A 23913-nucleotide genomic window follows, 5' to 3' on the forward strand; every position below is an offset into this window, starting at 1 on the left:
GTCTTAATTCCTTCTGCTCCGCTTCTTAGGTGGCCCTCAATTATGCTACTGCAATTGAAATACAAAGCAACTGTTACTCCACCTTTAGTGTATTCTAGTCAGTGCTATGCAGCACACAGAAATGTATTCCTATCTCTCATTTGAGGAAAACCTTTCATGTGCCTCACCGGCCACAGAAGAGGGCTTAGTAGTCTTATATTTAAAAGTGTATTAGTTCCTTTGTTCTTCCATAAGCCGTGGAATTCAAGAAAGTCGCAGCCACGGAAAGCCTCGGAAGTGTGCGTCTGCTTTCCGAGCCTGCAAAAAAGCAAACAACGCCGCTCACGCATTTCCGGACTGCATATCCCAGCGTGCTCCTCCCAACATCTCGCATCTATTTTGCAGCAATGCTTTCTGGGGATTGTAGTCCACTGATGGGAGGGGGGAGAGAAAAGGCTTTATCAGAAGAAGCCGCCTGAGTCTTATCTGTGGAACTTCGCGGCTTTCGAAGCCCCGCCCAGAGCGCGGGATGAACGTTCCAAAATCAAACCGGAAGTTTGGTCCCCTTTGCGCTGCTTCGCCCCTCGGAAAGAGGAAGGGAGGGAAAAAACAACACCAGGTCCTTATAGGAGGAGCCCGAGCGATACGGGAAAGAAGCCGATTGGCTGGAACGCCCAGCGCGGTTGCGGCGGGATGTAGTTGGGCAGACGGAAGGTTTCAGGTTTGGCGCGGAGAGCTGCGATTGGCTGGGCGGGTCCGGCGCGCGCGCTCCGGGGAACCAATGGGCGGACCGGGGCCGGTTGGCCACGCGCGGGCAGGCGGAGTCGCTTCATTTAGTCAAGCGGGTTGGTTGCGGGAAGAAGCTTCGCGCCCCTTGGGCTCCGCAGGTTCGGGTTGACGGTAGGTGCGCATGTTGGCGCGCGAAAGAGGCTCTGGCTGTAAGGAGGCGCTTGGAGCAGAGAGGGGGTTCGTGGGTTGCGCGGGGGGCTGAGGGGAGGCGAAGTGGTTATTGCTGCTGTTATCAATGAATTAAGAAATTTTGAAAAAAAAGGGAAAGGCAGGGAAAAGGGGGGAGGGTTCGTCTGTGAGACGTCTCGCTGCAAAGGCTTTTGGGGCGCTTTGGGGCAATGTGCTTCTGAGGGGCGTGAGACCCACCTGGCTCACTTTTCGCTTTGGGGAAGAGTCATTTAGAGCGGTAAAGTGCGAGTGGGGATATTAAAACACCTCCCCTGAATCCACTCCCATTCAAACTCAAAGCCCTCTGCCCCCTCCCCCCCCCCGCCGTAATAAAAAGTTGGGATATCTGATCACATCACCTCGTCCTTCAGTGTGGCTTTTGGAGACTGGCCTAAAGTTACTGAAGAGGTTTTTTTTTAATGGCTGGGGGGCGAGAATTTGAAATTGCATTTATTTTATTCCAGTTTTAATACTGTGTGTGTGTGTGTGTGTGTGTGTGTGTGTATATATATATATTTCCAACAGTCTTATCTTTGAAATCAGCAAGTGGAAACCTCCCCCCCCCCCCATGTAATTCTGGAAGGAAGGCAGGAGAGTGTAGAGAAAAACAGGCAACTCTGGCATCAGAATTTACTGCCAGGCCCTTTTAAGGAATGGATACTAAGGGCTTTTCTTAGATAACAGGGCAACTGACTTTCGGGTTTGGTGAGTGTGCCTCAGTAAACGAGGGGGATTAAGACTAAGAGAGCTGAGTGGGGGGTGCTCGTGTAATCTCACTGTATACAAATTGTACAAGTCACAATAAAGTATTTCAATAATTGATAATCATTTAAAAACATAGGCTACTGTACTTAAAACAGATAAAGCAAAATAAGTCTTAGGGTTGTTGTTTTTAATTATCACTATAAAAAGAAAAGAGAACAACAGTGATGCCACAAAATGAGCAAAATGAGGCAGGTTGGGATGAGTATTTTTAACGCAGTATGCCTCTGCTCCTGGAACAGAGAGTGATGATCCAGCAGGAATTTGGGTTTCGAACTATTTCAGCCAACAATTTTTATGTTAGGTGGTGGGTAGGTTTATCACCTTGACAGTCGTCAATGTTTAACCTTGAGCTTACCTTCAAGGTATAGGAATGGGTGAGAGGGGCATGTTGTGAACAAAGGATGGGAAATAAAGAGCTTGTGCTGGGGTGAGCATGATTAATCATTAGGGGCAAGGGCGTCTGGAGATAGTGAATAACTTGCTAAAAATAGAGGTGTGGGTTCATAGACCTGTATGGGAGCCTAGCCCATTAAGCCCAAATGTAGGACTTCAGCTGTTTTTGGTGAATAAGGAGGGGAAAATACTCTGTTCCAATCAGGTCTTTATTTTGTTGTTCACCTAGCGGGAGGAAAGGCATCGCTGGGGGACAGGATAGTTGTAACTGTTAGAGACCATTTGTGAAATTTAAAAGTGTGTACGCGCGCACACATGCACACTTAACTTAAATGTCTTTCATTTGCTCTCTTTGGGCTCCAGTGTCCATCATGCCTTGCACCAGATCTCAGTCTGAAAGCCAGAGCACCATCAAATTCCCAAAGCGGAAATCGATTAGGAGATGTCACAAACCTCTAGAGAATGAGGAGGCTTCAAAACTGGACACAAGCCCTCTGTCAGTTTCACCCCAGAAGCAGGTCTTGCCTCTCAGCCCCCGTAAACGGCTTGGTGAGTTGCCTTTCTCTTCATCCAACAAAAATATCCTAACACATTCCTATACAGAAAGCCTGCTCAGCCATTCCGCTTGGCACTAAACCAGCTGTATTTTAAGCCATATGTTAATTCACTGTTGTTGTTGTTTTCCTATTACATTTTACTGTAATTTATATTTGGTGTTAGCTGCCCTGAACCCGGCCCTGGCCAGGGAGGGCAGGGTATAAATAAAAATTTATTATTATTATTATTATTATTATTATTATTATTATTATTATTAATGACTTTGCTAAGTGATGCCAAGATTTTCTCAGATTGAACACCAGAGTTAAGAACACAGGAATAGCTGCCTTACACAGATTCAGACCATGTATCTCAGTATTGTCAACACTGAATGGTAGAGGCTGCAGGGTTTTGGATGGGTCCTACCTGGAGTTAGTGAGTGGAATTGGGACTATTTTTTTCTTGCAAAGCGTCTGGTTTATTTCCCATGAAGGCTAACTCGAAAGATAAAAAGTAATTCATAGGTAGGCCTATTTGTGTACTGCTGAAGAGTCTGTGCTTGAAATAATTGCTCTGCTCAATAGTATTCCTACAGACAGGCTTATCTGCAAAGATTGAAGTGGTTATTTGTATTCTAAACCCAGCATTTGGAGTTTTTGCAGTAGCAAGTCGGAACAAGTAGGGTTGATGCAGTAAGTGTACATTGCAAAGGGTCCAGAGGGAAGGAGCAGGCAGAGCACAGCAACACTTCTCTGAATAAGGGGGCATTTGACAGGCCCTGTGCTTGTGCTTTTCCTAAATGATGCCTATGATAATAAGAGCTCTGAAACTTTAAATGAAATAACAAAAGGTATCTTAAAGACATCATGTTGTATGGCAGACATGAACTCTGGTAAAATAGAGGGCAGACAAACTTGTCTTTTACATCTGGGTTCTTGTCTGTATTTCACATTCATTTTCTTCTTCTGCTGCTTTCTTCTAAACTTGGCATGGTGTGTCTTTGTTTCCCACAGGAGATGACAATCTCTGCAATGTCACCCAGTTGCTGCCTTGCTCTCCAAGTAAGCAGGGTAAAAAAGAGAATAGCTTTCCACCCACTTCTCCCAAGGGCCGGGCTTTACTCTTCAGCGAGCGTTCAACCCCCAAATCTCCAACTAAGGGCGGCAATTTGGTTCCCTCTCCCTTTCGTGGTGGTCAAGAAACCCCTAACGCTTCACCGCAGCATCGCCACCCAAGGAAAGAACTGGTGTGTACTCGTCTCTTTAAGCAAGAAGGTATGTAATAGCATTGTGTATGGTGGAAGAACTGGGTACTACATCTTCTGCGGTTGCTTGGATTTTTAAAAATGGGTTTATAAAGAATTCAGTCTCTTAAGACCTCAGAATCCAAGGCTAGTTCACTGTTATTCCCACAAAATGAGAAAACGTAAGGCACGGCTGTGTCATAAATTCAAAATGGTTTTCAGACTTTTTCAATTGTTACATTACCCGCAGGCAAGACCCGCTGTGGTTCCATGGAAGGGGTTGGAATATTTCTCACCGTTCTCAGCAACCTCATAAAATTACAGTTCCTAGGATGCTTTGAGGGAAGCCAAGGAATAAAAACCATTGAAATTTGTGGTTTAGCTGTGATCACAGAGGGGCTTGACATACTGCCTTTCATCTTTAGTCATTTATTGCTGGTCAAAATATTGCAAGTAAGTTTTATTGGCAACGTTAATGTTAGAATGGCGTCCCTTCTTGAACATTCTTATTTGATTCTTATGTCGGCAATCTTAACAACTACAGGCAGTGTTCAAAAAAGCAAGGCAATACATCAGTAGTATTAAACAGAGCAGTACAAGACGCGTTTGAATAGGCAAGGGTCTATTTAGTCTAGCAATCTGCTTTCAGCTGCTGCTAGCTTCAGCGATAGAACAGCTCAATAAAAGGAACTTTTAAAAAGAGACAGCAAAAGTAATCTTTCATTTATTGTAATAGATCTCTTCCTAACTCCAGTGTGGTTTTTTGTCTTGTTTTTTTTGTCTTGTTTTTTGTCTACTGTTGTCTCTGTTAGAAGAGAGTTGTACAATTACTATTTGTATAGTTTTTGTTAGGTATATTGAGGCGTTTTATTTGTTCTAAACCTGTCTTCATTTTGTTTATACAGGCACTTGTTACCAGCAGGCAAAGAGTCTTCTACACACGGCTGTTCCGGACCAGCTGCATGCAAGGGAGAAAGAGACAGGTGTTCTTCATAGATTCCTGAGAGAGCATGTCTCTAGGGAGATCCCAGGAAGCCTTTATATCTCTGGAGCTCCAGGCACTGGGAAAACTGCCTGCCTCAACAGGGCCCTGATGGACTTAAAGGTAAAACTGCTGGATTTGAATTTGGACGCTGGTCCTCTTTCAGACTTTTGCTATGAAACATACCGTATTTTTTGCTCTATAGGACGCACCGGACCATAGGAGGGGGAGAACAGGGGAAATTTTTTTTTCTTGTTCTCCCCCTCTAAAACTAGGTGCGTTCAAGGTGCATTCACCCAAAGCCTCCGGAGCACAGCGGGAGTTCTCACTGCACTCTGGAGGCTTCAGGCGCCTACCTTGGAAGCTTGGAGAGCGAGAGGAGTCGGTGCGCACTGACCCCTCTCGCTCTTCAGGCTTCAGTGAAGGCAACCCGAAGCCTCTGGAGTGCGGCGGGAGTTCCCTCTGGGCTTCGGAGGCTTCAGGTTCCTTTCAACCTGCTCTTTTGGGCTGACGGGGGGGAGCGCTGCTTTCCCCCACTGCCAGCCTCAAAGATCCCTGAAGCCTTTGCAGCGCCTTTCAGGCTTCGGGGACAGCCTTTGGAGCCTCCGCAGGGCAGTGGGGTGCAGGCACCCCGCTGCCCTGTGGAGGCTTTGCGCAGCCATCCCCAAGCTAGAACAGTGAGATGGAGCACCCCGTCTCGCTGTTCTGGCTTCGGGGACAGCCTTTCTAGCCTCTGCAGGGCAGCGGGGTGAAGGCACCCCGCTGCCCTGCAGAGGCTTTGCACAACTAACCCCAAGCTAGAAGAGCGAGACGGAGCGCTCCGCAGCGCTCCGTCTCCCTGGTTTGGCTTTGGGCTTAGCCGCGCAGCCTGTATTCGCTCTATAGGACACACATACATTTCCCCTTAATTTTTGGAGGGGGGAAAATGCGTCCTATAGGGCGAAAAAGACGGTAATGCCGGAAGAACTATTGCCCAGCTCTGACAAATGGCATTTAACATTATATGATACAGCTTTGGGTCTACTCTTCTTTCAGAATTCTCCCATATGCCATTAGGTGTGGGAGAACTATGTGAATTCAGAGCCCAGTGAGAACCTTTTCCTGCAATCACTCCAATGCCCATAAAATACTTTTTGCCTGTATATCTTACACTTTTAATATTCCAAAACAAGGTTAAGGAAGCTTTACTGTGTTTTGTATTTGGCCAGCAAATCATATCTCTGATTTAAGATGGGTATAGGAACCTTGGTTTTGTGCTAACTAAAGTTTGGTGTGGTATCCGAATTGACAAACCATAGGGACAACCACTGCTTTGTTTGCAAAAGCAGGCGTGAACTGAGGAAGTGCTGAAGAAGTGGGGAAATGAAAGCAGACAAACAACTCTAAAGCATAGCTTAGCTGAACATTTGGATGCTCAAACTGATATGAGTTTTAAACTATGGTTGACACAGACCATGCTTTGGTGTGCTGCCTGAATTGAAAATATGTTGCCCCTACAAGATATATGTGAACACGTGGCTATTCTATGGATTTCAAGGACCTGCCTTTCCAGGGCAGTATGCTTATAATTTGTGCCTGATGGGGGCAGCTTGGCAGTTTTGCCTAAGAGAGTATATTTGACCATCCCTCATGCTGGATTATTGGTCCCCCAGGCACAAGAAAGTGGCCTCCTGTAATTTCCTGTCCTCCACAGTTTCCTTGCAGGTACTTCTGCTCAGTGATGGTCTGTGGAATTGCTGTCTCTTTATTGCACTACTTGTACTCTATTGCAAAGTTTGATCTACTCTAAAACACTCCTTTGTCTCCCTGGCAGATGGAGCTCGCTGGGTGTCAGACCATAGTCCTGAACTGCATGGCTCTGAGAAGCTCCCAGGCTGTGTTCCCAGCAATGGCTGTACAATTGGGCCAGGCTGGAGCAGACAAAGCAGCCAGGGGTGACGTGATCAGAAGGCTGGTGAAACGGTTGACATCAGAAAGTGCACCCATGGTGTAAGTACAAGCCCTTTGTGGTAGGAGGGGGGCATTCTTAAAACTAGCCAGTTTTGAGCAGGTCTGTCATAGGATAGCCATAACCTCTATTGGACAAAAAAATAATAATATTCCAGTAGCACCTTAAAGACCAACTAAGTTAGTTCTTGGTATGAGCTTTCGTGTGCATGCACACTTCTTCAGATACACTGAAACAGAAGTTGCCAGATCCTTCTATATAGTGAGAAGGTGGGGAGGGGTATTACTCAGAAGGGTGGTGGGAATGGGTGATTGGCAGATAGCTGTGATGAGCCTGTTGACGACTCTTAACGACTGCAATAGGTCTTACAGGAAAAAGCAAGGGGTGAGAAGGTGAAAAATGGCTTTGTCATGTATAATGAGATAAGAATCCAATGTCTTTGTTCAGACCAGGTCTCTCCATGGTTTTAAGTTTGGTAATAAGTTGCAATTCAGCAGCTTCTCTTTCCAGTCTATTTCTGAAATTCCTTTGTAGTAAAACAGCTACTTTGAGATCTTGTATAGAATGTCCTGGGAGATTGAAGTGTTCTCCTACTGGTTTCTCTGTCTTGTGATTCTTGATGTCAGATTTATGTCCGTTTATTCTTTGGCGTAAGGTTTGTCCTGTTTGTCCAATATAGAGAGCTGAAGACAGGCATCCTCACATCACTGTTGTGTTTTGAGTGGCAAGGCACATTTTGTGCTATAAACCTTTCATAAAAGTCTCTTAATGAGGTTTAGAGAAATATGGGTTTAGTCTGAAAGGTCTTCAACAGCTATAATATCTAAAGCCTATTATACTGGGCACTTTCTCTTTGCTGTGTGTTTGGTGCAGTATATGTGGCTGAGCCGTAAACATTGCTGTCAGAGAGAGTTTAGCAGTGTCAATCTAAATGCCCATATTTTGATAACAGACTGGGGGCGGGGTGTGGACAGTTAGTCTTTTGGATAATGGTAAATTTGATTCTGGACCTAAGAATTTGAGAGATCAATTCAGTCTTCTGCAGGGCTAGAAACATTTACTACTATTTCTTTTTTTTAAAGAAGCTAGTGATTATAATTTGAAATATTTTATTCTACCCTGCCTAAATAGCATAGGGTATCTGGCAGGAGAGGTGCAGTTTCAGTCCTGTGCCAAGGATGCCGTGGGGCTACCTGCAATTGATGGGTGTTTGGATGCTGCGACAGTGGCAGAAAGGATGTTCTTACCGTAGCACATTGCTGTGGTGGTGTTCACGTGCTCTTGTCTTTCATCTTCACAGTTTGGTTGTGTTAGATGAGATGGATCAGCTGGACAGCAAAGGGCAGGATGTGCTGTACACGATGTTTGAGTGGCCTTCCCTCCCCAACTCCCGGCTCGTTCTCATTGGTGAGTGTCGAGAGTTAATGACGCCCAATCCTATGTTTCAGGAGAGAGGAGAGCATGACTTCAGGACTGGCATTGTGGGGTGGGTGGCACAGTTGGAAATCTTCAAGCACCCACACACTGCCAGCCACAGGGCCCTCGCTCCTGCCGCTGTCCCTCCCATTCACTGCTTGTACGCCTGTCCTCTCTCTGTGGCCCAGAAGACACAAGTGTCTAGAAAGCAGGAGCAAGCCACCACCTTCCTAGTCACCTGTCTGAACCCACTAGTTGGAGGCAAGGATATTATGCAGACTGGGCCCAATTTTGCTACATGAATATGGCATGGCGAAGGCAACAAGGCCAGTGAAGGCAGAGGGAGGAGGAACAACAGGAGGCAGTGAGGAGTGTGTGGACCTGCTGAGGACATTTGGCCTGAAGGCCTCCCCAAACCAGATCAGGCACTTGCTCCAGTAGGATTGTACGCCACTGCCCACCTCACTCCCTTTGGTGGAGGAATGAGTTATTCGTAAATCGGTTCAGTGCATGCTTTGACAGAAATAGAACATCTGAAGGGAGACGGGAAAGCCACCTGGGCGAGTTCCCTGTACAAACTGTAGGACCACCAGCCTTCCACTGACCAGCCTATGGGATACAGACCAAAGGCTGAGCAATTGCTTGAGCTCCAGGTGGCTTAATGGAACATGCAAGTTTATCGCAGCATGCCACAAGAAAGTTGCTGTTTTTTAAGCTTCTAGATGAGGTCCACACTTCTCTGTCATATTCATTGGTTAGGCTTTAATGGAATGTAAGGTCTTTTCGTTAACTTATTTTGTGAGTCTTGTGTGGTCCCTCAAATACAGAGGGAAGGTATGTGGAGCTGTATTTCAGACAGCAGGTGCAAGGTCAGCATTCTAGGTGAACACTTCAAGCTGTATGTGAATTCTTGTTTTTGTTGTGTGGTCTCCTATTTTAAGAGTGCGGTTCCTTCATTTCTGAGGCAAGCTATATGAGTGGGAAGCTATGGGGTAAGAAGGATAGAAAGGTATAGAAGGATAGAAATTGGATGTCTGCAAGGCCTCTAAGCATCTCTTCTCATTGGTAGGGATAGCCAATGCTCTGGACCTCACAGATCGCATCCTGCCCCGCCTGCAAGCCCGTCCCAAGTGCAGGCCACAGCTGCTAAACTTTCCCCCGTACAACAAAGACCAGCTTGCCTCCATCCTCCAGGAACGCCTCAAGCAGGTAAGATCTCAGAAGCCGAGTTCCAAAATTCCTGTCCTGTTGTTGTTGCTGTTGTTATTGTTGTAAAATTTGTATTCTGCCTTTCATCCAAAGATCCCAGGGCGGTTTGCAACAGAAAAATACAAAATGAGAATACAAAATACACCTAAATGACCTGCAGAAGGCACAATCACTTCTGCTTTGTTTTTTGTTTTTTGTTTAAAAAAGATATTTATTAATTTTTCACAAGTAAAAACAAACTTCACCATACAGAATACAGAAAGAAGAAAAATAAAGAAAAACACCATTCAAAATCAAAAAGAAAAACTCAGTAAGAAAAGAAAAAAAACCCATCAGTAACAGTAGGAAAAAGTTACCTAAGCCGACATTTAAAAAAAAAAAAAAAATTTTTTTTTTTCAAAAATTGTTCTCATAGCCCTCTTTCCGGACTCCCTCACATCTCCCTTTTCTGCGTTCCTTTTTACAAAATCTTATTCAGCAATACCTCATCTTCTTTCACATCCTACTTCAAACTATACGTTTCCAGTATTATATCTCCAATTATATCCCGTTATTTCCTTTTATTTAAATTTGACATAATATTGTTCTGGCTTCACATTTGTTCTATTAGCCATTTTTGCATATACCTCTCGACTATATCTCTAATACCATATTATCTTTATATCCGGCATCATTCTAGCATTCATACAGTTTGCAATGCTTTTGCAAGTAGTCTTTAAATTTCTTCCAGTCCTCTTCCACCAGCTCTTCTCCCAGGTCTCGGATTCTGCCAGTCATTTCTGCCAATTCCATGTAGTCTATCAGTTGCATCTGCCATTCTTCCAGGGTGGGCAAATCTTGTGTCTTCCAATGCTTTGCGATAAGTATTCTTGCTGCTGTTGCTGCATACATAAAGAAAGTTCTATCCTTCTTTGGCACCATTTGGCCAACAATGCCCAAAAGGAAGGCCTCTGGTTTCTTAGGGAAGGTATATTTAAATACCTTTTTCAATTCATTATATATCATTTCCCAGAAAGCCTTAACCCTAGGGCATGTCCACCAAAGGTGAAAGAAAGTTCCCTCAGTTTCTTTACATTTCCAACACTTATTATCTGGCAAGTGGTATATTTTTGCAAGCTTGACTGGGGTCATGTACCACCTATATATCATTTTCATAATATTTTCTTTCAGGGCATTACATGCCGTGAACTTTACTCCAGTGGTCCATAACCGTTCCCAGTCAGCAAACATAATATTGTAACCAATGTCCTGAGCCCACTTTATCATAGCTGATTTGACCGTTTCATCCTGAGTGTTCCATTTTAACAGCAAGTTATACATTCTTGACAATACCTTAATTTTAGGTTCTAACAGTTCAGTTTCTAGCTTCGATTTTTCCACCTGGAAACCTGTTTTTTTTTCCTCATTAAAAACCTCCCTAATTTGACGATAATGTAACCAATCTCGCACTTTATCTTTTAGTTTCTCAAAACTCTGCAATCTCCAAGTGTCTCCATCATTTTCTAATATCTCCCAATATTTTGGCCATTTGGCCTCCATATTGAGTCTTTTCTGAGCCTTAGCTTCCATCGTTGATAACCACCTTGGGGTCTTATTTTCCAATAAATCTTTGTATCTTATCCAGACATTAAACACTGCTTTCCTGACAATATGGTTCTTAAATGCTTTATGAGCTTTAACCTTGTCATACCACAAGTATGCATGCCATCCAAACACATTGTTGAACCCTTCCAAATCTAAAGTGTCAGTGTTCTCTAGAAGTAGCCAATCTTTCAACCAGCAGAAAGCTGCTGATTCATAATAAAGTTTCAGGTCTGGCAGGGCAAACCCCCCTCTTTCTTTAGCATCAGTTAATATTTTAAATTTTATTCTGGGTTTTTTGCCCTGCCAGACAAACTTAGAAATATCTTTCTGCCACCTCTTGAAACAATCCATCTTGTCCACAATCTGTAAAGTCTGAAACAAAAACAACATTTTTGGCAATACATTCATTTTTATAGCAGCAATTCGACCCAACAAGGAAAGCTTCAATTTTGACCAAATTTCTAGATCTTTTTTTATTTCTGACCAGCATTTTTCATAGTTATCTTTAAATAGATTCAAATTTTTAGCCGTCATATTCACCCCTAAATATTTCACCTTTTTAACCACATTTAAGTCTGTCTCCTTCTGAAACCTTTCTTTTTCCTCATTTGTCAAGTTTTTTTTCCAAAACCTTAGTTTTTTGTTTATTTAGTTTAAATCCCGCCACCCGACCAAATTCTTGAATCAGTTCTAAAACTCTTTTCGTACTAGATTCTGGCTCCTGTAATGTCAAAACCAAGTCATCTGCAAATGCCTTTAGTTTATATTGTTTGGCTCCGACCTGAATTCCTTCAATCAACCGGTCCCTTCTGATCATGTTCAAGAGCATCTCCAGGACCGAAATAAATAACAATGGAGAGATAGGGCAACCCTGTCGTGTTCCTTTCTCAATTTTGAACTCTTCTGTCACCACATTATTAACTATCAATTTTGCCTTTTGTTCTGAATAGATTGCCTCTATACCATTTTCAAACCCCCGTCCCACTCCCATCCCTTTAAGATTTTTCTTCATAAAATTCCAAGAGATATTGTCAAAGGCCTTCTCCGCATCAATAAAAATCAATACTGCTTTTGTATTAGTGTTCATTTGTAATAGTTCCAAAATATCAATAATGTTCCTTGTGTTGTCAGACAAATGTCTGCCTGGAAGAAAGCCTGCCTGATCTTTATCACTTCTGCTTTGGAACCCTGCTAAATTTGTTATTATCTTAACATGCAAAATATATACCTCTCTTGTGCCTTGGCACTACGGGCGCTTTCCAGGTTCGCTGCGTTTGAGAACCAGCCCACTTTCTCCCTCTTGCGAGAGCAGTGGCTACTTTGTAAAGTGAAGGAAGGCACAGAATGCTAGTAATCTGGGGAAAATGAGATGCTGCTATGAGAAAATGAGATGCCATAAACAGAGTTACAGCATATAAAAGAGTGAAACAGTGGTGTTTTGTTTTGTTTTAAAGATAAAAATGGCAATTCAGTAATAAGAGGGTCCAAACCTGTGGATCAGGGAAAGCTTGGGCAAAAAGGGACAATGTATTTACAAGACATCTGAAACCAACTGATGGATGATGACCTTGAACGTGGCCTGGTAGCAGATCACCAGTCCATTAAATTCCCTCCGTTTTGGTGCAGTACATACACATACAGGAGCTCCACGCAGCCCCCTTGGCCGCAGCATGCTGACATTGTATTTACTGATAAATCAGTCCTAGCCTGCCTTGTTGCTTGCTAAGCCCTTTGCTCTCTACATCTCTATGTCACTTCCTGGTGGCAACAAATAAGGTCTGAAGTCGGGGGTGGGGGGATTAAGGACTGTGAGTTGGACAAAACGAGAGTTCTTGGGCTGTTACAAAGGAGCTGCCATTACACATGCCCCCAAAACCCTTTTGGTATTTTTTTTTTTTTACTGAATCCAGGAAAATGTTGCGCAGCAGAGCTTCCAATATTGCTCTTGCAGCTCCTGTTTTCTTCTCCCTGTCCCTTAGGTGTCAGGGGAGCAGGTGCTGGACCACGCCGCCATCCAGTTCTGTGCTCGGAAAGTCTCTGCTGTCTCTGGGGATGCGCGCAAAGCTCTGGACATCTGCAGGTGAAGAATATATAGCACTCTTAAAAACCCGAGCTAATTACAGCGCATGTGGGATGTGATTTAAAGCTTCATTATGCTGTTTGGTCCCCCTGCGTGGGAGGTGGAGGGAGAGCGAGCGAGCGGGGGAGAGCCCTCATGCCTTTGTGGTGAGAGGGGAGGGTGCTTCCTGTTCCTGACTGTGTTAATGTCTGGAAACGTTCACAGCCCATTACCTATGAAGGGTGAGAGGAATTGGTCCTCCCTGCTGCGATTATAGATTGGTTAATTACATTTGGATTGCAAAAGGCTCTCATTAACAGTTCTCAAGCAGACATCTTTATGGGGCTTAGAAGTACTTCCTTTTCCCTTGCAAGTTGGCTTTGCGGGAGTTGCTTCCTGCCTTCCTTGACCTTGCCCAGGCATTTGCTTGGGGGCTGCCTCTTCCTCTGTTTGACTCAACAATTTTTTGGGGGGTAAAAACATGTACTTCAGCACAGGCTGATGATAGACGTGACCCCTTGGCAGAAGGAAGGGCACGGCTGTAATTTTCAGGGATGTTGGCACAGATCTTTCTCGCGCATGTGTGAAATAGGGTTTAGCTGCTCATAGGTTTGGAAAGGAAACAAGACCGTGGTAGGAACCTCCCTGCCAGACCTCAGAGGTTGGCTCATCAGCCCATTTGGGAGGAAACAGCGGCCGGCTTTCTTGGGCCCAACGTATATGATGTCCAGTGCAGGAAACATCAAGTTTGCAACTTGAAACTTACAAGCAATGGTTAAGAGATAGAAGAATTGGGAGTGGACCCCCGATTCTTGGGATTGCAGCCCTCCTCCCCAAGTGCCAAATTCTCTTGGAAGAAAAGGGTCGGGGACCACATTCCATCGTGGCCAGGACCGCAATAGGCAGCTATTACATACCACTTGCTCTTGCTCTCTTTGTCACATCAAAATGGACCTGTCCATTTTGCAAGTAACAGTTTCTTTAGCATCTACAGCAGAGCAAACGGGTGTGTGTGTGTGTGTGTGTGTGAGTGAGAGAGAGAGAGAGAGAGAGAAATACCAAGCAAGGAACATAAGGGGAAGCCACTGCTTGCCTGAACCGTGCTCAGAAGATGGAATATTTCTATATTCTGAGCACGGTTGAGGCTTTGTGGCTGCCTGTGTGTGTGTTTCACTTTATGGTGCTCCCCTTTTTTTCCATTTGTTGACAACTACCAACTAATCCAGAATGCGGCTGGCAGACCAGCGACTGGGAGCGGCTGCCAGGACCATATAACACCAGTCCTAAAAGAAGTACATGACTCCCACTACATTTCCAAGCACAATTCAAAGTGCTGGTGCTGACCTTTAAAGCCCTAAATGGCTTCGGTCCTGTATACCTGAGGGAGCGTCTGCACCCCCATCGTTCTGCCCAGTCACTGAGGTCCAGCTCCCAGGGCCGTCCAGCGGTTCCCGCCCTGCAAGAAGTAGAGTTACAGGGAACCAGGCTGAGGGTCTTTTCGGTAGTGGCACCCTTCCTGTGGAATGTCCTCCTATCAGATGTCAAGGAGATAAACAATTATACAACTTTCTGAAGACATCTGAAGGTAGCCCTGTATCGGGAAGTTTTTAATGTCTGATGTTTCATTACATTTTTTATATTCTGTTGGAAGCCACCCAGAGTGGCTGGGGCAACCCAGTCAGATGGGCAAGGTATAAGTTGTTGTTGTTCATTATGCTCTTCTCCCAACACCCTCCAGCTAGGCCTGTTAGAGCCCCACCTTTGCATTCTTGTAAGACGCAGATTATCCTTCCACACATTTATAATTTGGTCTGTTGGTATGTTGTTTCTATTGATGGGGTTCTCATAAAAGCTTTGTCTCTGGCAGATTTTAATTTCATTTTGACTTGGCCATAGGTCATAACTATCAACACAAAGTAGTTTGTATGTACAAACTTCCTAAAATAAATTACATTTCTTTTTAAAAAATCAAAATAAAATTTGCCCCTGAATAATCTCGTAAAATACTGAAAACCAGTAGGAGAAATACATGAATTCATTAAAGTTGATACAAAACCTATCAAACAACAGATTCCAGGGGAGCATTTAGCCAATGTTAAGAGCCCATTGAATTTAATGAGAGCATTAAGTATATTCTCTTTCCCTAAAATAAATGAAAACTAGAAGAGTTTAATTTGCCCCCCTGCCCTTTGACGTATGGCAAAGCGGGTACACTTAAAAAAAAAATCAACAAAAAGATGTCCCAAAAAAGTTCAGCAAGTTTGACCTTAAAAAAAATGTTGGGAATATGGCAACCCTAGTTAGGGTATATCATAGAATCATAGAGTTGGAAGAGACCACAAGGGCCATCGAGTCCAACCCCCTGCCAAGCAGGAAACACCATCAGAGCACTCCTGACATATGGTTGTCAAGCCTCTGCTTAAAGACCTCCAAAGAAGGAGACTCCACCACACTCCTTGGCAGCAAATTCCACTGTCGAACAGCTCTTACAGTCAGGAAGTTCTTCCTAATGTTTAGGTGGAATCTTCTTTCTTGTAGTTTGGATCCATTGCTCCGTGTCCGCTTCTCTGGAGCAGCAGAAAACAACCTTTCTCCCTCCTCTATATGACATCCTTTTATATATTTGAACATGGCTATCATATCACCCCTTAACCTCCTCTTCTCCAGGCTAAACATGCCCAGCTCCCTTAGCCGTTCCTCATAAGGCATCATTTCCAGGCCTTTGACCATTTTGGTTGCCCTCCTCTGGACACGTTCCAGTTTGTCAGTGTCCTTCTTGAACTGTGGTGCCCAGAACTGGACACAGTACTCCAGGTGAGGTCTGACCAGAGCAGAATACAGTGGCATTGTTACTTCCCTTGATCTAGATGCTATACTCCTATTGATGCAGCCCAGATATGTCCAAACATCTTTAGTTTTGGCTTAGTTTTGTTTTAGCTTAGTCTGATTGGAGTATTTGTCAACTTAAACAGAGATTTAGCCGTGTTCCGCACCCCCCGTGGGGTGCCCAAATTAGACAGTGGTTGGCACTGGGGCTTCGGCTTGAGAACTGCCTCCAGCATCGCTTCCACTACAACAAATAGAGCGTTAGTCTCATTAAGAGGCAAGATTGTAATGAGCTCCCATTAATGGGCCATGCATGTGCCACTCCAGGTCTCCTATGGGTGGGGTGGGGGGGTTGCTTGCATAGTTTTCCCTCTTGTGACTTTTCAACACTGCTTTGAGAGCAGGATTGGGGTGAGAAAGACAGAACAGCCACATGGTATGATAAAATTACGGGCTGGTTAGGTACCTTATTATGACAACAGACAAAAGCCTAGAAACACAGTCCTTCTGGACTGCTGATTTTTGTTGATAGGTCAGGACCCATAACCGGTTACATCCAGGCACAGTCTCCTCCCTTCTTCTCTCTCTCAATCTTTTTGGGCGACTGCTTATGAAGATAAGCTTAATTGAACCATTTGCTCCCTACCTCCATAGCTGTAAAGGGATGGGGAAGCGGGACAAAATAAGGAAACTCAAGCGCCAGTCCTTAAAATGCTAGTTGCTTACAAATGAGCCGCCAAAATGGAAATGGGAGGAGCCTAACGGAGCTGCTGGAATGGGCCAGGGGAGGTTGGTTTGGCATATGCTGCACCTGTCATGGAACTCCAACTCCCAGAAACCCTTGCCAGCATGGCCAGTGGCCAGGGATGATGGGTGGTATAGTGTTCAGCAACCTCTGGAGGACTACAGGTTAAGCTGCTCCTGGAAAGGACCCTGCTTTCCATGTCACCCACTGTTGCAGCCTGCTGTAATATCTGTTGCCAGATGGGAGATGATGATGACTTGCTATCATTACTCTTACTATTATTAATAATATTTAAAAGTGTTTTTCCCCCCCAGTTGTACAAAATAAAGTGGGGAAAAGTGCAATATCATATGTATTCAATATTGTACCAACTATATTCTGTATAACCTCATTCCAAATATCAATATATTTGTCCAAACAAACCTGTGTCTATTAGCAGTCCGTTCCTATGTTGCGAGCTACCCTGTCTTCCATCCATCGATTCAAGGGGACTAGATGAGAATTGAAGGATGGATAGCCCAATGGAACTGGTCTTTCAGTGGACAACTTAATGAGAAAATCTGGAGTAGCCCTGTGTTGGGGATTGATAAAAAGCATTAGCAGGGAACTAACGCCTTTGTCTGAAATGTTACTCTTGTCCTTAGGAGGGCCATTGAAATTGTGGAGTCAGATGTGAAGAGTCAAACTGTGCTTAAACTGCTGCCTGTCTGTAAGTAGCTTTCCTCCCTGCTCTTCCCCCTGAGCAGGTCCTAGGCTGCTGTGCAGTGCTGTCATGTTTCATTAAATGCTTTCCTGGCCCTAGTTGGTAGCGTTCCTTCCCAGGGACTTGTTCAGGCCTTGCTGAGGGATGTGGGGGGCAGCGGTGAAGGGAGACAGAGAGGAACGTGCAGCTGGCTGGTACGGGAAAAATGTTCTCCCTTCCAGCAGTCAGCCCTGCAGAGGGAGGCGAACACCTGCTCCTTGTCTTTCCTGCACTGGCTTTAAGTGTAACTTGAGCAGTGCAAATGCAGGTGTGAAGCTACTACTACGTCCAGGGAGCATGAAAACAAGCGATTTCGGTTTTCAAAGCATCTCCCAAAATGAACTGGAAATCTGTGCAGCTTAGGGACATTGTACTCTGAATGTGTAGTGTTGCAATAGCTTTGGGTCCACCTTGCCTCATCTTTTTCTCATTTGCTGTAATGTATAAATGGTGCGGACATCTGTTACTTCTGCTTCAGAATGGGCAGGATGGAGAGCAGATACACCGTTTTAAGTCTGTGTTAGGCAAGTTGGTCTGGGTCTGGTCATTGCCTGAATATGAGACTCCCTGGGAACTCTAGCTATGCCACTTGGAGCTCTTTGGCCCAAAGGCAGCATATAAACACAAGAAGAGTGTATACATTACAGTGGTACCTCGGGCTAAGTACTTAATTCATTCCGGAGGTCCGATCTTAACCTGAAACTGTTCTTAACCTGAAGCACCACTTTAGCTAATGGGGCCTCCTGCTGCTGCTGTGCTGCCGGAGCACTATTTCTGTTCTCATCCTGAAGCAAAGTTCTTAACCCAAGGTAATATTTCTGGGTTAGTGGAGTCTGTAACCTGAAGCGTATGTAACCCGAGGTACCACTGTGCAACAATCATAAGGGAATGAAGCTTTGCCTTTTGAAGATACAACCCATGCCAGGACCTTCCTATTGAGCTCTACCTGCACTGCCTTACTCTCCATTCAGCTGCTCACTGTCTGACTTCTCCCGTCCTCAGGCAAATCCTCCTCTAAGCCAGCCACAGACTCAGCAGTACCCCAGCGGGTGGGACTGGCCCACGTATCCCGGGTGATCTCTGATGTGTACGGTGACCGTTTGGCCTCAGGTGCAGGCTGTGACGAGGCCAATACCTTTCCCTTGCAGCAGAAAATCTTGGTCTGTTCTTTGCTGCTCTTAACCAGGCAACAGAAAACCAAAGAGGTGACGCTGGGAAAGGTGAGTGTGCAGATTCTCTCTGCCCCCCAACCTCTTCAAATCGCCACTGCTAGTGTATTATGCCACTCTTACTTGGCAAGGAGCTTTACTTTGCAGCACAAGGGTTCGCCTCTTAAAACCAGAGTCCTCGGGAGCACAAAGGAAGAAGTGTACAAGGAGTTTCTCTGGGTCCTACCATGGACCCACTTAAAAATGTTTGGCTGTTTATGCGGGACGTGCAGTACACAAAGAACTAGAGTCCCCAAAAAAACCTTCAAGGGAATTGGCTCCATCTGCCTCTCTCTTCCTCTCCTCTTACATCTCCCGTCCTTTGTTTGTTTGTTTTTTAAAGGCCATGGGAGTTAATGAGAACTGTTTGCTTACAGAAGTAAGTTTTAAGTAGGAACGGAGTGGAAGATGACGGCTTGGAATGTCTTTTAGTAGTGTTTGGTGCAGCATAGGCTACATGCATTGCACCCTAAAAACCTCTGTCTTGTCTTTGAGCATTATTCTACCCATCCTAAACTACTGTGGAGTGGAAGGGTTTTGTGTCTCTCCACCATCAAGTCAGTCTGGATAGCTCACTTGGTTAAAGCATGGTGCTGATAACACCATGGTTGCAGGTTTAATACCTGTACGGGACAGCTGCATATTCCTGCATTTCAGGGGGGTTGGACTAGAAGCAGTGCTCATATGCCAGAGGTGTGGAGCAGCACTTGTGTGTTGCTTTGCCAGCAGCTTTGGCTGGGCTATGCGGGACATGGGCAGGAGACCTATTATTCAGCTAGAAGCCACAAAGAGGGAACTAGCTAGCCTGGGACACTTGGAGGAAGCCATAGAGAGCTGCACACTTTTCTGTTTCCTCTACTCAAAAACGCTGTGTTTTTTCAATGGCATTTCCTCCTAGCTGCATGAGGCCTACAGCAAGGTTTGCCGCAAGCAGAAAGTAGGAGCTGTTGGCCAATCAGAATGCCTGTCGCTTTCGGCTCTCCTGGAATCCAGAGGCATTGTGGGCTTGAAGAAGACTAAAGAAGCGCGTCTGACTAAGGTACTACTGCAGACCTACTTTTGCTATGGCCTGGACTCCAGCAGGGGTGGGAAGGGCAGTATCCAGGGTCCCCTTCACCTCTCAGAAAGGGCCATGATCTGGTGGTGGGACACGTGCTCTGCATGCTGAAGGACCCATGTTCACTCTCAGCATCTCTAACTAAAAGAATCCCAATGCAAGGAGAGAGCCGGCACCACTCAGAAAGGACTGTGCTGTGGTAGATGAACCCAATAGTCCCACTCTATATGGGGCTGCTGAATATATTTGATGGGGCAGTTTGCTAGTAAACATCAGAACTAAATTGTGTGCTGAGATCCGAAAATGTTTGTGTCCCTCAGCAAATTACAATAAACCTTTGAGAAAGGGGTGTGTGCTTTGCCGTGGAAATGCATGGCATTGGAATTAGCCCCCTGCCTTTTAAAGTGGTTTTACATTTATTTAGATCAGTGTTTCCCAAACCTGGGTCCCCAGCTTGTTTTTGGACTACAATTCCCATCATCCCTATCTAGCAGGACCAGTGGCCGGGGATGATAGGAACTGTAGTCCAAAAATAGCTGGAGACCCAAGTTTGGGAAACACAGATTTAGATTAAGAATATACTCTCCCCCTAAGGACTCAGTGTGCAGCGTTTCCTTATTTCACTGGTCCTCAGCACAGTCACTGGAAACATGTTGATTCCACCACTCCAGTATAGTGGAAGAAATAACACTGAGCAGTGATGATTTGCCCCAGTGGTTCATGGTCCCAGCCTCCTCTGGAAAACTTTGGGTGCCAGGCTGCTTTGGTGCCTGAAAATTCCCTGCTGGCTTCCTTAAATGCATCTGTCTCCCTCCTCAGCCTGCCTTAGCTGTGTTGGTGGGAGAACTGCTGCATCTTTCTTGTTCTCCTTTGTTTCAACTCTGTGGGAGAGCCACAGTGCACAGCCCCTCCTGTCAGTCTGATGAAAGAGGCTGCACCCTTCTATAGGAGGGAGAAGTGTAGAAATAATGGAGAATTAAATGTCAGCATTCTTGCACATAGGTGTGCCCAAAAGGGAGCAGAAGTGTAAAACCCAGAGGTTCCTTGCCAGGTCAGTTGACAGGAGCAAGCCAGCAGAAATTTGCACCAAGTAAGCTGGAGATAACTTTATTAGCAAGACAGAATCTGCACAGGAGTGTCAGGCCTAATGACCACAACAACTGCCCCCATGAAGCAGATGCCAAGACTAAAGGTCCCTGCCTCCCCACAGCCAGCAGTGTCTCCTCCTCTCCAGAGTTTTTTTCCAAGCAATCAGAGACTCCCCACTTCATGCCTCTCCTGGTTCTGGAAGGCCAATGGGGAGGGGTGCTTGTTGCAGCAGGAACTGGAGACACCCATGCCTCTTCACAAGCCTGACCCACCTCTGCCTCTTGGCCTCCCTCCTCTCCTGCTTCAGCTTCTGCCTTTGATTCTGGACTGCTCTCTGCCACCAACTCTCCCAGCTCACTAAGACCTGTTACCTCTTCACCTTCTGAAACCTTCTCTTCCCTTGGGGGTTCCCCAGATGGGTTCCTCCCACCACTCCTCTGCGTCCAACCAGTCCCTGACATCAGTTGATCTGCCTGTGTAAGATCTGCCACCACCAGTGCAGCTGTGAAAAGTCTCAGGAGCATCACAGGGCACTTTTGGGCCGCCATGGCGCCATTGGCTCTCCTGCACAGAGATAATGGAGGTCCCCCTGCTATCCTGTCCCCCCAAAACCTTAGCCCTGAGCTAAGTAAGTTTTGAAAAGGTGGAGAATGCCTGCCGCAGGATGGCATTTTATCTATGCAAACAATGGGAATCCTTCTGTGGAGCGAGGAGCTGTCAAGAGAAGAAGCCGTGATGGTTGAATTTTGTTTGATGGCCAAAATTGGTTTGTTCTGCAGCTTGAGGAAGAAAGCAAGTGCTGGATGAAGGAAGTATAAAGATACAAGACACCCATTGTACCTGATGGTTTTGGGCCTCCTCCCTCCGCCCACAAATGTTCCACCTTCCATCTAGTGGCGCAGCAATAAAACTGCTAGCACATTTGCAAAGCTATGCAGGGCCTGGTATGCTTTCAGATTGGATGGCAGACTCTGTGTTGAGATTCTTGTCTTGCAGGGGTTTGGACCAGATGGCCCCTCAGGTGTCCCAAATCCTATGATTCTACAACCTTGGGAATTGGCAGTGGGGGGAATCCCATGACAGGTTGTGAAATTCTGCAAGAGTCACCATACGATTTAGCTACCGTTGCAATGCGGGCTTTGGGCACTGGGTGGAAGCGGAGCTGTTTGGATGGCATTGTGTATAGCAGATGTGCCTGTATTCTCTCTCCCCATTACGGAGGCCTAGTGATTTCCAGCGTCCTACAAGGAGTGGCCTCCTGTAGAGATGGTGCTTTTTTGCAACGATGGATGCTGACTACCAGTTTCCAGCCTGACAAATCCTTTTCTTCCCAGATCTTCCTGAAGATAGAAGAGAAGGACGTGGAACATGCCCTCAAGGATGGAGTTTTGGTTGGAAGCATCTTGGCCGAGGGGATTTAAGAGTTCTTGCTCTCACCTCCCTTCTTGCACAGAATGTTCCTAACTAATGGACCGTAACTTCTTGCCGGAAACATTTCATGAGGCATATCAGTGGGTGGACGATTATAATTATCCCTACTCCTCCCCCTACCCCCGCTGGCCCCAGCAGCATCAGTCTTATAAAGATGCCCTGTCTATTTTTCCAGTGGGTGTTTTTTAAACTGCAAGGTATCCTAAGCAATGGGTGGAATGGAGCTGACTCAGTTAATTTTTAGGAGCTGGACTTTCACCCTTCGCCTAGGTATCTCCCCTTTCCTACACTTCCCGTTTTCTTTTTATGAATCCCGGAGGGAGAAACACACGCCAACGGTGTTAACATCTCCCCCCCCCCCCCCCGCCCGCCCTCCACCTGCACACATACTGGGGCTGCTTGTGTCACTCTTGGGGCGTCTGCCTGTCTTAAGCACCCAAGATGAAAGAGGATGAAGGCTGTCAGCAAGAGAGCCCATTTGCCAGAAACAAAAACCATTAACGTCACAGGAGGAAATAAGGAGGCAGCAGCTTCTCTCGCAGGCTCCTTTGAAGTCAAGGCTGTTTCCGCGAAGCAGATGTCAGTCATGCTGAGGCTTAGCATCTCAGGAGCTGCAGTGGGGCTTAGCGAGAGAGAGCGAGGCGCACAAACCTGAAGTCTCCAAGCGTCTTAACGTTTTTGAACTGTGGATGCAGCCTTGGAGCTGGAACTGGTTGCGGCCTGGGGCAAAGAGTTGGTCTGTTTCGTTTCTGAGCCACTTCTGCGAACTGCCGGCTGCTTAGTCTGATGCCTTTGTGTGGAACTCAAAATTCTTATAGTTACCATGAAATGCTGCCTTGGGTTTCCACACTGCGCCCCTCCCTCTTTGAGTGGCTTGCAGCCCTGGTGAGGGAAATTTCAGAACGTCTCTTTCCCACCCCACCCCACCCCATGAGTTTATAGTATTTGAGATGTACTGAAATGCGTATTTACAGCCAGATGTTTGTTTGTTTTTAAAAAAAACACAGATGGAGTATATTCGCATTGCTTTTTAAAAAATTTTATAGATTAAAACAGTCCTGATTATGGTTTTGGTGTGTGGCGTGTGCATTTCGTTTAGTTGGGGCTCAGATTCACAACTTTGTGTGTTGGTTCCTTTAAGGCAACGAGGTGGCGCAGATTCCTTTGAATAGGATTCCTAAGCTGCATCCTTCGTGTCGTGTGGTGCGTTGCTTTCCCCAGTGGCGGCTTCGTAAGTGAGGGAGCACCCAGTGGTAATCTCTTGTCCGTTAGAGCAGGGCTGCAATCGTGTTTCAAGTATCTTCAAGCAGCAACTGCTCAGGATTTCCTATACACAAGGGTGCACGTTTGGGGGTGTTAATTCTACATTGGCATTCATCTAGAAATGCAACAAGCCCTGTGGATTGTGGTTTAGTGCTCACTAGACTCTTGTCATGTGTCGCCTTGAATGTCATGTCACAATGTACTTGCAAATAGTGCTTTTACGCATTCCGTATGCTGCCCTTGTCTTCTTCCAGATTTGTGCTTGCATTCAGCATCTGTTGCAGTTGGTTCTGTCTGACTTTTGTGTGTGACAAAATATTAGGAGCATTCACCCCTTTGCAAATATTCTAGTTAGCCCAGGTATGGTTGAACTGCCAAGGACCTTCAATTTTATCCATATTGTCCCCTAAATTTCCATGCTGCCCAGTACCCTAGTTTGCGGAACTTTGCTTACAGCTGAGTGGCAGAAGCCGGGAGACG

The 23913-nt window shown here is 45.6% G+C and overlaps 1 protein-coding gene across 2 annotated transcripts; it reads left to right on the forward strand.

The window, feature by feature from the left end:
* The first annotated feature begins 763 nt into the window (after window positions 1-763).
* Window positions 764-23240, forward strand: CDC6 (cell division cycle 6). Of its 2 annotated transcripts, none has more exons than XM_028702671.2 (12): window positions 764-879; window positions 2458-2643; window positions 3645-3905; window positions 4780-4979; window positions 6670-6845; window positions 8105-8211; window positions 9290-9429; window positions 12993-13093; window positions 17288-17352; window positions 18388-18605; window positions 19492-19632; window positions 22074-23240. In XM_028702671.2, exons 2-12 carry the CDS (start codon window positions 2466-2468, stop codon window positions 22158-22160), a joined length of 1674 nt encoding a protein of 557 aa, XP_028558504.2. In that variant the 5' UTR covers window positions 764-879; window positions 2458-2465; the 3' UTR covers window positions 22161-23240. The 2 variants fall into 2 exon arrangements, with proteins under 2 accessions (XP_028558504.2, XP_028558505.2); XM_028702672.2 differs by lacking the exon at window positions 764-879 and adding an exon at window positions 1620-1641.
* Window positions 23241-23913: the final 673 nt, after the last annotated feature.

Source organism: Podarcis muralis, chromosome 13, assembly GCF_964188315.1.
Source record: "Podarcis muralis chromosome 13, rPodMur119.hap1.1, whole genome shotgun sequence".
Classification (NCBI taxonomy): domain Eukaryota; kingdom Metazoa; phylum Chordata; class Lepidosauria; order Squamata; family Lacertidae; genus Podarcis; species Podarcis muralis.